General features: G+C 38.3%; 1 protein-coding gene across 1 annotated transcript in view; it reads left to right on the top strand.

Moving 5' to 3' along the window:
* The window catches only part of PTDSS2 (phosphatidylserine synthase 2), a 45,046-nt gene extending 30,509 nt beyond the window's left edge, over positions 1 to 14,537 (top strand). Inside the window, 5 exon segments of the mRNA XM_042465056.1 lie at positions 417 to 535; positions 4,010 to 4,124; positions 4,598 to 4,743; positions 11,027 to 11,212; positions 12,300 to 14,537. Coding sequence (XP_042320990.1) covers positions 417 to 535; positions 4,010 to 4,124; positions 4,598 to 4,743; positions 11,027 to 11,212; positions 12,300 to 12,450 — 717 coding nt within the window. The 3' untranslated portion in view covers positions 12,451 to 14,537.
* Positions 14,538 to 16,483: the final 1,946 nt, after the last annotated feature.

Raw genomic sequence — 16,483 nt, forward strand, 5'->3', positions numbered from 1 at the left:
CCTCACCACCACATCTTCTTCCTTTCTCCGCCTCTTCCTTCTTTCTGGTTCTTCTCTTCCCGCCACCTCCTCCTCCTCTGCTGCCCCCCCCCCATGGGCTTGCTGGCCATAGATGCTGAAATATGCGGATGGCAAGGCAACGGATACAAAGAGTGGACTGTATCAGGGAAAAAATGGGTGGGGTAATGCAATAGCTATATTAGATGGTGAAAAGTGACATATTAGTTATTTAGATTATATCCTTTCTTACACTTTATGAATTGACAAACATTCTGTCCTGGCCAAAGATTGTTTACATCACTGATCTTGAAGTAATTTATGGCATGTATTATAAACATACCTCAGTGTAAATTTTAAAAAATGTAATGTAATGTAATTTTTTAAAAAATCTAATTGTTGTTGTTTTTCTTTTCCAGTGGATTATGGATGTAATGTTATGCAATGGACTTGGCATTTACTGTGGAATGAAGACTTTGGGCTGGCTTTCATTAAAAACATATAAATGGCAAGGACTTTGGAACATTCCCACATACAAGTATGTTAAATTTTGAAATTTCATGTTTAAAGTGGAAAGATGTAAATCTTAGAGCTTTTGATTGCATGTATGCTAATGTCTTTTGATTTGGAGAAAATAACTAGCATATATACTTGTATATAAATTGAAGTTTTTTTACTAGACAAAAATTGACGCATAAAATCCTGGGTTGATTTATCCATGGGTCAGTGTAAGTACGGTGTGCCCACTATATCCATGAGTTCAAGATCCATGAATTCAACCAACCATTCAAAGCAGATTCAAAGTGGAGGCAGCTGAGGCATCCTCACCTCAGTCTCTTCTTGAGTATGGACTGGTTAGTACCTGATCCCTTCTTTATGGGAAGCCTTTCTCTTTTTGAGTGTGGGGAAGGTAAAAGAGAGGGGAATTAAAATCTCTACTTCAGGGAGCATACCAGCTGCCTGATAGCAATGTTTCTGCTTGTTCCTTCATAGGCAGAAGCTGGTGAGAAAGCACGAAGAACTGGCAGCCAGAGCTTGCCACCACTGAACCTTGCAGTCCATCTCTTCCTGCCTACACTCTCTTTTCTTCTGCTGTTCTGGCACAGCTCTGCCTATGATGGAGGCAACCCCGTCTTTCCCCTCAAGTTCTGAGATTTTTCTGTTTACAGTATTTTGTTAGGCAAACTGGATTTTAACTCCGCTCTCTTTTTACCCTCCACACACCCCAAAAGAGAAAGGCTTCCCATGAGGAAGGGAGCAGGTACTCAACAGGCCGAACTCAACTGCAGTCTGCCTGTCATCTAGTGTGCTCTTTTCTCCTTTATATCCTTTGTCTGTGGGTCATATCAAAATCCATAATACTGACACACAAACCTATCCTGGAGTTATAAATTAGTTTGACTTATACATGAGGTGGTTGTTGTAGTTGTTGTGCGCCTTTAAGTTTTTTATGACTTATGATGACCCTAAGGCAAATTATATATGGTAATAAAAAGAAAGTTGAACAGAAAAGCTGAAAGGGTCACATCTCTGCATGGAACTTGTTCCATTCTTAAAATAACACCAATAGAGGCTAAGCTGGAATGCATACCACAAGTTATGAAGAGAAATATGAGGTCCAGGAGGTCACAAAGATGCTTACCATATAGTGTGAAGAAAGCTATTAGAAATTAAAAGGCATCCTCCAGAAATTGGCTTGACCTAATGAGGGGGGCTTACGGAACATAAACTTGCACAAAGGAAATGCCAGCAGAAAATTAGGCATGTAAAAAAGGATATTGACGAGCATATCACTAATAGCATCAAGACCAGCAACAAAGGATTATTTATTTATGTTAGAGAGACAGATAGATGGTTTTATGGCAATGAAATTAAAGGAATTTTGAAGATGAATAAGAAGATTATAGAAAAGTTGAATGAATTATTTTCATCTGTCTTCAGGGTGCTTACAAAGAAAAGCACCTGAACTGTGCCAATTTCAAGGAGGAGGGAGAGAAGGAGTTGAGTAAGATAGTGCTGACCAGAGAGGAAGTGTGAGACTTCATGAACAAATCACAAAAAAACAACAAATCAATAGGTCCAGACAGCATCCACCAGAGAGTTCTTAAATAATTTAACAGTGAAATTATTGCTCTGCCTAAATATGTATTATGTCCTCAAGAACAGCCTTTGTGATAGAGGACAAGAGAATACCCAATGTAAGACCATTTTTTTGAAAGTATGTGGGAAGATCCAGGAAACTACAGGATAGTTAGCTTAACGTCTGTTCCAGGTAATTTGGTGGAAAGTATTATTAAGGATAAAATTGTCAAGCTTGTAGAAGGCCAAGCCCAGCTGAAAAAGAATCAACATGGCAGCTGCAAAGGTAAGTCTGTCAAATTAAAATTTTAGAGTTCTTTGAAGTACATGGACAGGTATGATCTGGTAAGTATGGTTTATTCGGACTATCAAGAGACTTTTAACAATGTTCCTCACAAAAGACTGTGGAGCAAATGTAGCAGTCATTGGATAACAGTGGATCAAAACTTATTAAAGAGCAGAAAGCAAGGAATAGGAATAAATGGCCAATTCTTGTGGGGAAAAGGGATATGAACAGTGGCATTCCACAGAGATCTGTATTGGGACTGGTGCTTTTTATTTAATTCATAAATGAGATGGAGCTAGAAGTGAACAATGTAGTGGACAAGGTTGGTCATAATACAAAATTATTTTTCATGGTGAGTACTAAATGGAATGGAAAGAGCTCACAAGAATCTCTCCAGATTGGGGTAATGTTTGGTAAAATGGCAAGTGAGTTTTTCTATGAGCAGGTATAAACTATTACAAGCAGAGCCAAAATAAATAAATAAATCTCTGCTTCTTGTATCCATTGACAAGATCCAAGGCTGAAGTGATAACCAAGACAGGGAGCCTGGGGTTGTGGAAAATAACTAAATGAAACTTGACCCAGTGTTGGGCATAATTAGAAAGGGAATTGCCAGTAATATATCGTATTATACTTACACAGATCCGTGTTGTATAAGAAACGTGCACCTGGAATATTGTATATAGTTTTGAACACTGCACCTAAAGTAGTGTATTGTAGAACTGGAAGAAGTACAGAAAGAGGCAATCCAAATAATCAAAGGACTGTAATAGTTTTCCTGTGAGGAGAGAGTATTGAAGCTGTTAAGGTGAGGCACAAAAGGCAACTAAGGCTGCCTGCACATTTCAGAAATAATCTGGTTTGATACCACTTTAACTACTATGGCTCAGTGCCATGGAATTCTGGGAACTGTAGTTTGTTGTGGCACCAGAGTGGTGTTCTGTTGCCACAACAAAATACAATTCCCAGAATTCCATACCATTGAACCATGGCAGTAAAACTGATATCAAACTGGATTATTTCTGCAGTGCAGATGCAGCCTTAATGGAGATATGATACATATATATATAATTATACATGATGAAGACAAAGTAGATAAATAGAAGCTTATCTCCCTCTGCCAAAACACTAGAATCTGGCATCATCTACTGAAGCTGAATGATAGGAACTTAAGGAAAGATAGAAAGAAGTATGTCTTCACACAGCGTATAGTTAATCGTTGAATTCACAGCTACAGAGTGTAATTACAGTCTGGATTTCTTTAAAAGTTAATTGGATAAATTCATGGAGATACTACTAACCAGGATGAATGTGCAGTGGGCCTTTGTTATCTGCTGGGGTTTGGGTCCAGGGCCCTCAGTGGATAACAAAATCTGTGGATGGTCAAATCCCATTCAGTACAATGGCATAGAAAATATATAAAATGGAAAAATTAAAGTTTGCTTTCTGGAATCTATAGTTTTAAGGTATTTTAAGCCTTGCATTATTGAATCCATGGATTAAAAAATGTGTGGATAAGGAGAGCTGACTGTATATCACTTTTAGTATTTCAGCATGCCTCTATATAGGTATTGAAATAGAAATCATTATTCACCACATAATAATATCATTTACAATAATGAACTTCTTGTGGCTTTTTCTCCCCAGAGGTAAAATGAAGAGAATTGCTTTCCAGTTCACACCTTATAGCTGGGTTAAATTTGAGTGGAAGCCAGCATCCAGCCTTCGCAGATGGCTAGCAGTGTGTGGTATTATTTTTATAGTAAGGACCACTTTTTTCTTATAGATGCAACTAGTTGAAAGTATTCAAAAATGATTATATCTTCATGATAACATGCACATGTGTTTGTATAAATAAGAAATGCTTAGTACTTTAATCCACTGCTTCTAATAAGACCACATGTACCTTTTAAAAGTTTTCTTACATGATAATTTTGTGGAGAATATTTGTGGGTTTTGAACATTTCCATTGTATTGAACATTGACAGACTGGTACATTAACCTAGGAGGATTACAGCAGTGAGGTGGGAAAAGTAGGTGCATGTTTTAAGAACTTGTGAAAACGTACTTTTGTATAATAAAAAGGGAACAATGTGGAAATACTTCCCTTTGAGTTGAGGATGCCACTGTTGCAAGATACTCTAAATATATACAGATTGCTAAACTTTGGGAAATTATAGCACGTTTTGGATTTGAATCTGGAACTTAAGGAATTGAATGGCCTATGTGTGTCAGTTTTTATTGGCAGAGTTGAACACTTTTTACTTGAAGTTTGTCCTGTGGATGCCTCCAGAACACTACTTGGTTCTGCTGCGACTTGTCTTTTATGTGAATGTGGGAGGCGTTGCCATGAGAGAAATCTATGACTTCATGGATGATCCGTAAGTTATTCCTCATATTCAAAATCAGGTAGCAAAATAACAAGGCAGTGGGCTTACCAGTCTGAAGCTGCTTTGAGTAATCTCATTATAAATATAAGATAAAATTGGACACAACTTATATAATTATTGGCAAAAAGCCAATTGGATGGCAATGCCGCTTTGCTTTGTGCTGTCTTCAAACATGCAGTGTTGCTCACTAAGCTGTTCATGATTCAAGCTAACTTGAATGCCAATAGCTTTTGCCCAGAACAGCCTTGGATTTTCTTTTAAATGAGTCTGTCAGTACTGCAGCTTTGAGGAAATGGTCAAATTGGTAGGGTCTGATCATAAACACCCTTCAAACTCTTGTTCTTTAAGATCTCTCCAGCAAATTATTTTAGTTTTTGTGTCACTGGCCTCCTTTACATCTTCAATATGTTGCAAGTCTGCCCTCACACAGCAGTGCATGCACAAAACATCTGCCTGAGTACAGCTCATTCTTTCTACTTTAACAGTTTAGCAGTCAATAGAACACGGATCCCCAGAGTGGTTTTTTGTTCTTTTTGTGTTTGTATTTTTAGCAATATTTTAGTGATAATGGAACAAACCGGCTGACAATCTTGTCTTCACTGGCCAACACAAAAAGTGTCTGTGTTCAGTATCTAGGGTTTCATTATTTTATGAAGATCAGTTTCACTTGCAAGCCTTTGACTCCTAGAACTGGGAAGAAAGGCCAGACTTGATTACTTAGTCGGATTTCAGGAGATTCAACAGTGACAGGCCATCCCCTGCTCCCTCGCATTGGATCTGCTGATTTGGGATGTGCTTCCTGTTTCAAGGTAAGAAGAGCTCTCTATTTCTGTTAGTGAGCTCCTCTCCTGAACACCCCAGCTCATCTTCTGGTCCTTCTGTTTGAGTTGAAAAAGCATCTGTGTTTTATCTGTTTGCCCTCTGTTCAATCACATGGCATAACACTGGAACAGGGGAGCTTCATCAGTCACCAGTGCCTCATTACTGATTCTCTGTGTTGCCATTCTTTGCTAATGCAAGATGCAGAAATCAAGGACTTCATTCAGCAGACAAAAACTTCACTTCAAAGTTGTAGATGAACATTTTCCTGCCTTTTTCTTTTCTTTTGGGTAAAATGACTGATCTCAGCACTTAAAGCTGAACTGAAGTTCCAGATTCTGCATGAATTTAAGAAGAACCTACCCTCTGTTATGTTCATCACTGGTGAGAATTTTACAAGCAAAGAACAAGACATCTACACAACTATTTCTTTCTAAAACTTATGTGAAGGCATATTTACTGTTCAGTCTGAAGAGTTTCTGTTTTAAGGTCCCGTGCACTTTGTTTCAGATTCTCTACCACACCAGTCCACAGAAGCTTATGCCAAATAGAATTGGTTAGTCTTTAAAGTGCTCCAGTCTCTTCGTTATTTTTGTTGCAACAGAGTAACATGGTATTTCTCTTCCTCCCCCCACCCCCCTTGTTAGTCAGGAAATGAGATAGTGTCTCTTAAATAAGAGCAAAGCAGATTTGGTAATTGGGCCAGAAGGATATTATTTCAGGAGCTAAAATGATTACTGAATTCTCTGAAAAATATTAAGAAATTGCAGTGTGCGTTTATTCTGATCAGAGGCAACAGTAAAACAAACTTTTGTACATTTTAAAGGAAGTCTGTAAGTTTTCTGCTCATCTGATACTGGGTTTGCCTCCTCTAATGTTTTAACACTAATCCTCACTCATGTTCCATCTGCAGCCTCAGATTTGGGAGTGTGCAGGTTTGAATGTTGAAAGTGTCTTGCACTTAGACTCACCAAGTGGTGATTCCCTGCTTTCCTAATTAACAATTATCTATTAAGCAATTGGGTAACAGAGATCAGTGTTGTTCTTATTTTTTCTTTCACTGATCCAAGTCATCTTATTCCTGAGATCTCTCTACTTCACTTTCTACTTGAAAGAAGTATATTCCACCTAACCCTTGAGTTAACTGTGCGGTTTGCTTTGGGAAGAAAGGAGGCTTCAATTAGTAGGGCAGTTGCCTGTCATACATGCCTCCTGTTCACCTGGACAAGACTTTATCAGTGCTATCTTCACTCTACCAATAAGGAACATCTAGTTTGTGACATGTGGAATGTGCCTTAAAGCTGGTATCAGTATGGCAACAAAACACCTGTTAACATCTAACAACACTCTAAGTTTTCTTCTTGTGCAAAATATTGGAAAGCCTTCTAAATTGTAGAATATCCATATTGGAATAGTTTTCTGTTTGCATTTGCAAAGAGGCTCTAGAGTACTCACTGTTGTAAACACAAGATCCCATGAAGACGACAACAGAAAGTTGTGTCAGTATCTAGCAATGTCTGCTAAGCAACCCATACTCTAAGGAGTACATTGGTGATGCCACTTAGCAAGTGTAATTTGACTGTGAGCATAATGATTTGCTGACTGATTAAAAAGCCTCATATATCTTTGAAGATCTTTACCACTTGAAGCTGCTGAAATGGCTTGCTATTTTTGCTTGATTTTCATCCTTGCTGCTTTTCAAAATAAAGTTACTTCATGGTCTTGTACTGCTTCTTAATTTTTCAAAAACACAGCACCTTTGGACGAGTATGACATTTGTTCAGATGATCCATGTTTAATCCAGTCAAGATTAAATAAAATGCTTCTAACTTTATTTCAGTTTCCAGAGCTATCCTGCAATGCAAATCCTCCTCAAGCATTCCATATCACCATTCAGCTGTTTTCAATACGACAGTTTATAGAATGGGAGCAATAGCACTAATTCAACAGTGTTCACTAATAAATAAAATCTCTGTTCCATCGAATTCTATACTTTGCTGCCATGTCTTGAATTAATGCTTTCCTTACTAACTGCATATTTTGGCAGAGAACTAAAATAAGGAGTTTCAGCTACACAGTCTCCACAACCAGCTTGTCAACTGTCAGAATAGAGATTGTGGAAAATATGGTACCTCTTTAATGTAGTAAAGACCTTCCATCATAATCTATTCCAATGGTATTCATGTGAGCCCAGGAAGGTCTGGAAGGTCAACAAAAATGTTGATGAGAAGCAGGTTGTACTTCTAATTCAGAGGAAAGAACTCTGCCATTTCCCATACCAGAATCACACACATAAAATACTCTGTGGCCAAGGTTTTTACTTGTCTGAGTGCTAGAAGCAGCTTTTGAAAGGACTTCTGTATCAGCCTAACTGCAAGAAAGCAAGGCTGCACTCCTGCCATTCCCATGGTTCAGTCTTTTTTCCAATAGTAGAGCAAGAAAGTTGAAGGTTCAGCACCCCCTTTATGCCTGTTCAGTCTCTTGGTTTCTGTTTCTCAGGCAGGCACATTGACATGCTCATTGGTACTCCTTCAGTCTTAAATAGATTTTTAGTCCCTCCTCACTGCCATGCTGCTGTTCATCCTTGCCACTAATAGTCCCCTCATGCTCTTACTCACAGGTAACATGATAAAATTTCACTTTTCTGTTTATATGCTAACTGCTGCTGCTGGGGAAGGGTTAATATTGAGTTGGGAAGACAGGGGAAAATAGTTTCCTTCTCATTTATATCAGTAATGTACTCTTAAGAAGAATATCAAAACAGGAAAGGAGGCGGAGGAGGATCAAGGCAATCAGATTCTGTTCTGGGAGTTAGTCCTAGCTACCTACTGATGGAAGCCTGTTTGCCAGTCTAGAGGGGGCACTGAAGCTATTTAGTCTCATTTCTAACCTGCCTACATTCTCTAAAGCACAAAGTGGACTGAGGACAGATCAGGATATCAGGGTCTAATCAAAATGTAGTGGGAGTATATAGAACAAGTCCTGATCTTTGATATGCTTAACACAGTATGTTACCACTGTTAGTGTTGAGAGAACCGACCAGAGTATTTTATTCAAGTTTTGAATAAAAGTCAAATTGCAGTTTGTGTGGGAGGCTACCAAGTTGGAGAATGTAAAATAGGGCAAGGAGATCCCTTGATGTCTTGGGAGCTTCTTTCTTCCTTTGACATTGAGTAGTGTGAGTCGGCAGGACCATATTTAGTGATATGGTTTTGTGCTGAGTAATGTTTCATTTTAGAAGAGTGAATGAGCATGGTTTTCCTGACATGTGAACTCTACCTAGTTGCCCATACTTTGCTAAATAATGGAGTTTCTTCTCATGTCTGAACTGGAATGGTCTCTTGAGGCTTTCCTTTTCCTGCATTGTGTAATTTATCAATTGCAAGCCATTGCAAGCTGTTTACTTCATAGACAATTTTGATCAGCACAGTTCTTTACTCTTGTTATGCTTGTGAAACATTGTTGTCTAGATTCTGTGGAATGGTCTGTAGGGATTGTGGGGTTGGGGTTGATTCGAGGATTTTTTTTAGTGCTGCCCCACTCAGTGATTTACTCTATACATTCCTGCAGTTGTATATGGATGACCCTTACACTGAGATAGGTTGGTATTGTAAAATCTGGCTGGTAATTATTCTCCAGTGTTTTAGACCAGGGTTTTCTGTGGTCCTGCTACCAAAGATATTACCACCATCACTCCTGCCACACTAAGGTATGGCATATTTCTCTTACCACACATATAAATGGATAACGTTTATTGAATATGTTGAAATCTTTTGTGGATTTGAATTTAAATTGTGTTAATAGAATGAGCAACTGGAGCTGTAACATTTAGTTGCAGTCTTATTGATCAAGGTTTGATGAAGCAGTGCAAGAGAGCTTACTTCTCAGTATTTTGAAATCACTTATTCTATAGTTTATCTGTTGTCCAGATGCTAATATAGTGCAGCAACTACTGTCCCATTTTCCTGCTTAAAAACTAGCATTTGCCACGGTTGTATGTGAAAAAATTCCAACCCAGTTTAAATAGGTTTGCTTTGTCTATGGTCTTAAAGTAAATTGTAAGCCACAATTTGAAAGACAAATTTTAACAGCATTTTAAAGAAATGGAATTTGACACTTGCCAGATTTTCTTGAGTTTCTTTTGCCAACATTATTTCTGACTAAGTAGATATTTTAAAAATTCTAATAACTAATACATACACAATCATGAAGCCACTTCCTAGCCTAATGATAGGAAGAACATAATGTTCTATATGACTAAGGACCCTCCACACTACACAGTTAACACTTGGATTATAGGTAACCACCATGGCAACATCATATGGGATTCTGAGGTTTGCAGTTTAGGGAGGGGCAAGACTCAGCTTCTCACAGTAAACCCTATGATCACCAGGACAGGCTGGGTCCTTCAAATTCAGGGGTGCCTTTTTTAACATTTCCACTGTACAGAAGAACTGTATTCATTCCAAAAAGGGGAAATACAGTGCTACTTACTTATCAGTCCTGATTCCAACTGACATAGTTCCCATCAACAGTATTCCAGTTTCGGGGGGGGGGGGCAAAATGCCTTTCTCCTGAATGTTGCTTAAGTGTAAAGAGAGAAGGATTTCTTGATTCTGATTCTTTCTACAACCCCAATACTTGCATTCAAGGGGAGAGGAGCATTGCTTCCTCTCTCCCTGAATATAGCTGCTAGGTTGGGGGCAGGAGAAGGATTCCTCTAGCTCAGATCTATAATATCTGGTGTGAAGAAACAGGGGGGACAAAAGATTACTGCTTTGTTTGAAGCAATGGTCATAGAATCACAGAGTTGGAAGGTGCCTCATGGGCCATTGATTCCAACCCTCTGCTCAATGCAGGATCTCCAGCTAAAGCATCCCCAGCAGGTAACTGTTCAGCCTCTTTTTATAAATGTCCGGAGAAGGAGAATCCATCACCTCTCTAGGCATCATGGAGAGATTTGTTTTGAGAAGAACTAGAAATCTCCATTCCCCTAGTCTCCTTTCCATTTGACACTTCTTTAAAGTTAGTAAATACAATAACTATTGAAGATCACATTTCCTTGCTGTAGAAGGAACTATTGGCCAAGATCCTGCAGTGGGAGAGATCTTGTGAAGCTTTGTTTTCGTAGTTGTGTTAGCCTCCCAAAATCCACCTTGTAAGCAATGCAACCCTCCAACATAGCCATTCCCATGTTGTTGGAGGTGGGTGGTGGTGAGCAGGAGTATGTCTAGCCATTGTTCTGTAGCTGGATGTGCTTCAATAGGCATCTGCAGAAATCGCCAGGGTTCCTGGGGGGGGGGGGTGTCTCCTCAGATGTCACCCATGCAACATGTCCAGCTACTGAAATATAGCTAGATCACTCCCTCCCCCAGACATCATGGAAATGGCAAATACCATTTAGAATTCAGAAATGTGTGTAATGGTATACTGATGCTGTTGTTTTTTATTGCAGGACGTTCCATAAAAAACTGGGTCAACAGGCATGGCTGGTTGCTGCTATCACAGCTACAGAGTTCCTTATTGTAGTGAAATACGATCCCTACACTCTAACATTGTCACTTCCTTTCTACATCACACAGTGCTGGATCCTTGGGATCATGCTTGTACTTACATGGACAGTGTGGCGCTTCTTCATTCGGTGAGCAAGAACTGAATTTCCAGCTTGTTTATTTGGATCTTTTACCTGATGTTCTTACTTCTCATGAAGGGTTATCATGGAAACGTGTTGCAGAAATGATCAAAAATGAGCACTTAGCACTGCAGGGGTTTGACATAGAGAGAGAACTCAAGCAAGAATATTGTGGCTAGAGAAAACTAGATTTCAAATATTCATTGTAATTTATTCGTCGGGTGTTTATCCACAGGCCCCTCTTAAAGGCTTCAGAATGACAAATTGTCTAACAGTCTACAATGAAAAAGAACTGTCTACAATATGTGTGTGCTGTTAACTGTGAATTAAACAGACAGGGCTGCTTTTGTCGAGTTCCCTCCTAGAAAGCAGAGAGAATTGGTAACAAATGCATACCCTTCCCCCAGCATGAATGACTTTGCTCTGCACCTTGCTAAGAAAGAGCATATTTTCCATGTTGAAGTTGGGAAGCCAGCAAGAGGGGCTCCCTGTGTTTTGTCCTCAGAGTAGACCCATGAAGGATGCATCTTGAAAAATGTTCCCCACTTAAGGATCAACTAGGACCTCTCTAGGTTTTTGGCATTGCTCTCTTGAGAGAAAAAGATGATAGATCAAAATGAAGAGCACTTACTGAAGAGAGATTTATTTATTTATTTATTTATTTATTTATTTATTTATGTCCTGCCAGACCAAAGGAGCTTGAGGAGAGTTAGTAACAGTCACAGTTGGTTCAAAACAAACTGTGAGTTGATAATGGGGCATCTCCTCTCTGAGGGAAGACATGGGCTATGTGATGACAGTTGTGTTGTGAAGACTCAAACAAGTGAATAAGTGGGTGGGAGATAATCTTCCAACAACAATTTTTCAAGACTATTGTGGTAGGATTGTCCTCCTTAGAACTAGAAAATGCTTAATGTTTGACTAGAACTGGTCGTAGAGTCTGACATATAATGGCAATTCCAAGACATGAAAAAAACAACAGTTAATGAACAGTGAACATTCTTCCTGTAAAGTTAAACTGAGATTACATGATATTTCAACATTCGTATCATGAATTCATAAAATTAATTCTGTTACGGTGTATTTTTTTTCCTAGTGACATCAATTTACGATATAAAGAGATAAGACGACAGAAACAAGAACATAAGTATGGAAAAGACAAAGACAAGTGTTTAAGCAATGGTGATGGACATGCAGTATTGGCAGATGAGCACAGTGAGAATAAACTAAAGGAGAAAAAACTTTGAACTTGAGTGATGAATTAAGGGCTATAAGGGTTATTTTTCATGACTTTGTAAGTTTAACCCTCCATAGTTTTGTAACTTTCAATGTTTTCTCATGTGTGAGAATCCTGTTGGAAAAAGGTGCCACCTAATCTCTTTTGACCAAGGTGTTTACAACTAATGTTACAAGCAATGCTCCTTCCACAAAAGAACCTCCACTGAAGTGTATTATAAGTGTTTGTGTCATCTTAACAAGAGGAGGGTCAGGGAGGCTTACGTAGATACAAAGGGAATCTAGTAGCCCCAGGTCTGGAAAACTGTTCCTGCTTGGGGCATCATGAACACATTTTCTGGAATAAATATGTACACTGTGAAAAGCAGTTTGGTATTTTCTGCTGGAGCTACCTGGAACTGTAGCTATAATACTCATGTCCTTCTGATTCATTTACCAGTTAGGACAGTCTCAATAAAATAAATGGTGAGATACAATAGAAACACGAGAACAAATTGCATAACTTGCACAGTATACTATTGCAACAGCCCATGAGGGTCTTGGATCTAGCTGCCTATGTCTCAAAACAAAGCTGCAGAACCTTGAAACAGCCTGCAAGTTTTGTACTACATCCTGTTGATAACCAAATACCTCTTCAATCCATCTAGATCCTGGTCATTTCTTTAGGTCAGAACATTTAACTTTGCTGGTCAGTAGCCAAATAGAGCAAATGCAGGATGAAAAAGATAGAAAATAGTTAATCCACTAAAGTTGGGTGTTCATTGCCTTACTCTACCAGTGAGCTGTTTGCTGCTCTTGCCTTGGTTCTTGGACCCCTCTTCCTTGTACAAGACAGAGTTTGTCATTTGCTAGAATGGTCTTGTTACTTCTAGAGTCTAAATTGAACTAAATAGAATGAAGCTGTTTACAGGCAATGGCAGTGGACACAATCAGTCACTAAAAGGCTATGGCTACTGCCAACAGCACATAGGAGCTCGAGTCAAGGGACACTGGCTATCTTACTTGTCATTTGCTTCCCAAAACCAAATGGTGTCATGTTACAAACATTTCTGTGATTACAGTTATAGAAATTAATTTCACATTCTGTTTCCCCTTCGTTAACAATGTAACAGCCTTAAATCTATAGAAATCTGGGGAAATTAGTTTTGAAACAAACTTTTTTTTTTAAGTGAGTATAAGCTAAAATGCTAGCCCTCCTTTTGCCATTCCTCCTCCATGAGATCTCAAAAATGCTGCTGGTTAAAGCACAATGACTTTGGCTCCCTTTCATAACAATACTTGAATGGTAAAATAAGTCTGCCTTTGCCTTGTTTCTACAATGACACCAATGTTCTCTTTAAACAATGGATGCTTTCATGCAATCATGCAAATGAATTTTTGAAAGCTCAGCAAATGAAGCAGGGTTTTTTTAGCATATAAAATGAGTGAAGGAACTCTGGCCCATGATGATCAATATGAGAAAGGTCATGTGAAGCTTATTCTTGATTTGTGCATAATATACTGCTGCATAGTCACTGAATTGCTGATGTTTAAAATTAGGATTTATCTGGTGTTCAATAATAAGGAATACAGTGTCTGTAACAAGACATTAACAGACATCTTAAAAGGGCAGATGCTAGACTCAGCTGGTACATAGAAGAAACCTCTCCCCACAAATGGATGCAGTAGGTTTTCAAAGATTTTCAGGTCCATTTTGTACCTGTCTTGTGACCTGACTAGAGATAATACGAATGCACCTGTACTAGTGTGGCCTCAGTTTTGCAAGGCTTACATAGGCATAGTCCTTGTCTTTGTACTAGTAAATTCTGCCCCTCTTGTAATTTTGTGTTGTAATGTCCTCCATGTAATTCTGGTGGTAACAAGTGCAATGGGGAGAACTTGAAGGAAAATTTATTTTTTGTTTTTGTTTGAGGAACCAATTGTGTATAATTTCAAGTATAGGAAGGGAGGGGGAGAAAAACTTTGTTTCCCAAGTTGAAGTTGACCTATTTTTAAAACATTACTTTCATACTGATTTTATGTTCAGTGAAATATTAAGTCTTACAGTTATAGTCTGGATAATTGGACAAATGTAATAAAAGGGTGTTTTGCTGGTGTACTCCTGTGTCATGAACTTTGTGGGGGAAGAGAGGGATTTTTATTCAGTCCAAGTTCAATTGTAAGTACTCATTGAAATCTGTTGACTATGGCAGCACTCAAATTAATTACTCAGGGACATTGCCCTAAACTATCCTAAACCAATCCAAATGTGAGTGAGACATATTATTATTATTATTATTATTATTATTATTATTATTATTATTATTATTTCAACTTATATCCCACCTTCTTCCCAGTACAGGGATTCAAGGCAGATAGCAACAAATTTTAAACAGTAAAATTTTAAAACAATCCAAATAATTAAAAAGTATACAGTTTAAAAACAATTAATTAAATAAGTTAATAATGTATTATAATATTAAAATGTATTTAAAACTATATACAAAGCTTCTATACCATATACAGTCCAACCCTTGAAAGCCCAGCCCTTATCAATTGATTTTAAGAGATTTAGATTTCGGTTGCAGCAAATTTTTCAGATATCTGTGGCTTTTTGGACAATCTAATTTCCTGCAGCAGTGAAATAAAGTGTGCGCACATTGAATCCAGAACTACAGTATCAAAAGTGTTCAAACCAAACCACTTTGACAAAATATGCACAAATTGCAGTACAGTATTTTGAAATTTGCTGTACATTGAAGGAACATTAAGGCTGGGAGATTGAAATTTGCAGGTAAAGAATTCTATTTTCTACTTAGCTGTAGATCTCTCAGATTTTCCAATACACCCGGAAGTGCTGTTTGAGAGCAGGAAAAAGAATAATTTATGTCTAGGAGACAGACCCTATTCCTTTCTACAAGCTGACAGGCAGGCTTCAGGGGACCCAGATCAATCATACATAGACAGAAGGACTGACTTGACACACTCACATTCTAGTGCTGCCTTTCACTAGCTAAAGAGAATACTGATAAACCCATCATTCAACCTGCAGATATGTGTCATGATTGGTGTTCTGTTTTTGTAGCAAAATAGCCCATATCAGCCAGTTGCAGTCTATAGTTTCTGGGTGTTTTTGAAGGATCCTGTCTTAGCATTGGAGACTGAGTGGTGTAACCTTTTGGTCTCTTCAACAATTCCCTTAGAGCTAGAAAATACATTGCCTCATACAAAGAGGAAATGAGAAAGAAATGCAGGCCATTCATACACCAAACACTGTACACCAATTTATTTGATTTATTTGTTTCCCTTTAATTAACTGGATAGTCAGGAATAAGAAACAAACTAGATGTTGGGAGTCAAGGATACCAGCCTTGAGTGGAGTGCTTCTTTATTCTATCCCATACCTATTTTATGAGCTGCCACTTTATTGCTGGCTTCAGACCAGGTTAACAAGGGTGATAGATACTTGGTCAGCAAGTTTCTTGTTTGTAAAGCTGTGGTTTAGTGAACTGGATAAACCCATTAATGTAGACTGGCATTAAGCTGGTAAATGGCTTTGGGGGTTTTCTGTAGGCTGGATTTGTTGCACTTCCAAGATAGTAACCCAAGAGATATGACCCTTCCAGTATAATGCCCCAGGAGGCTAGCTGCCTGTTCTCACCTTATAGGAGTATCAATGTGTGTTGATAGATATGTGAAATTTCCAGAAATTTTGAAGCCATGCCCGGGGGGGGGGGGGGGTATGTTCTTTGGGAGGAGACAAATTTTTAAAATACTGAAGAACATGCAATATCAGTTTTACAGAATTAAAGTCACTGTATTACTTGAAAAACCTAAATTCTATCATGGGTAACTTCTTTTGGCATCATGTTTGATATATTAAAAGCACTTTTTTCTAGATTTCCAGAAAAAAATGTTAACTGTATTATTACTATTATTTCATTACAAATGGAGCTGCAAGATCTCGAACTCTAAGGAACACCTGAAGTATAAAGAACTGGTTTGCTTTTGTCCGATTATGAGAAGCAGGTAGGAAAACACAGTTTAAAAAAACAAAACAGAAGA

This window comes from Sceloporus undulatus, chromosome 1 (assembly GCF_019175285.1).
Source record: "Sceloporus undulatus isolate JIND9_A2432 ecotype Alabama chromosome 1, SceUnd_v1.1, whole genome shotgun sequence".
Classification (NCBI taxonomy): Eukaryota; Metazoa; Chordata; class Lepidosauria; order Squamata; family Phrynosomatidae; genus Sceloporus; species Sceloporus undulatus.